At 48.6% G+C, this 354-nt stretch overlaps 1 protein-coding gene across 2 annotated transcripts in view; it reads right to left on the bottom strand.

Annotated features, from left to right (window-relative positions):
- Morc2 (MORC family CW-type zinc finger 2) overlaps positions 1-354 on the bottom strand; it is a 38,337-nt gene continuing 37,983 nt past the window's right edge. For both annotated transcript variants that reach the window (XM_015504905.2, XM_015504904.2), the window contains exon 26: positions 1-299. In XM_015504905.2, coding sequence (XP_015360391.1) covers positions 231-299 — 69 coding nt within the window. In that variant the 3' untranslated portion in view covers positions 1-230. The remainder of the gene's footprint in view (positions 300-354) is intronic.

Consider the following 354-nt stretch of genomic DNA (forward strand, 5'->3'; position numbering starts at 1 on the left):
TATGGTCTCACAGCAGGCACAGCATTTTGTTTCTTTTAAAAAATAAATATTTATAAACTTAGGGAGGAAGATTCAAAGAATCAGAGTATCTTTCCCTCCAAAAGCACAAATGTCCCACGTGAGTTAAACCAAGGTTAAGTCTACCAACCCATGAATGAAATCCCCCTCCCCAGAAACTGCTGTGTTGAGGGGTGGGTAGGCAAGGGAGCTGATCTCTCGCTCCTGGCCCCTCAGTCTCCCTTGGTGATGAGGTCCTCGATGTAGGCATCCAGCTCATCATCTGTGTTGATGTCTATGTCCTGCAACAGAGCGGGGCAGGGATCAGCCAGGGCCAGAAAGTGTTGTTGGGGGGGG

The sequence above is a fragment of the Marmota marmota genome, unplaced genomic scaffold (assembly GCF_001458135.2).
Source record: "Marmota marmota marmota unplaced genomic scaffold, marMar, whole genome shotgun sequence".
NCBI lineage: Eukaryota > Metazoa > Chordata > Mammalia > Rodentia > Sciuridae > Marmota > Marmota marmota.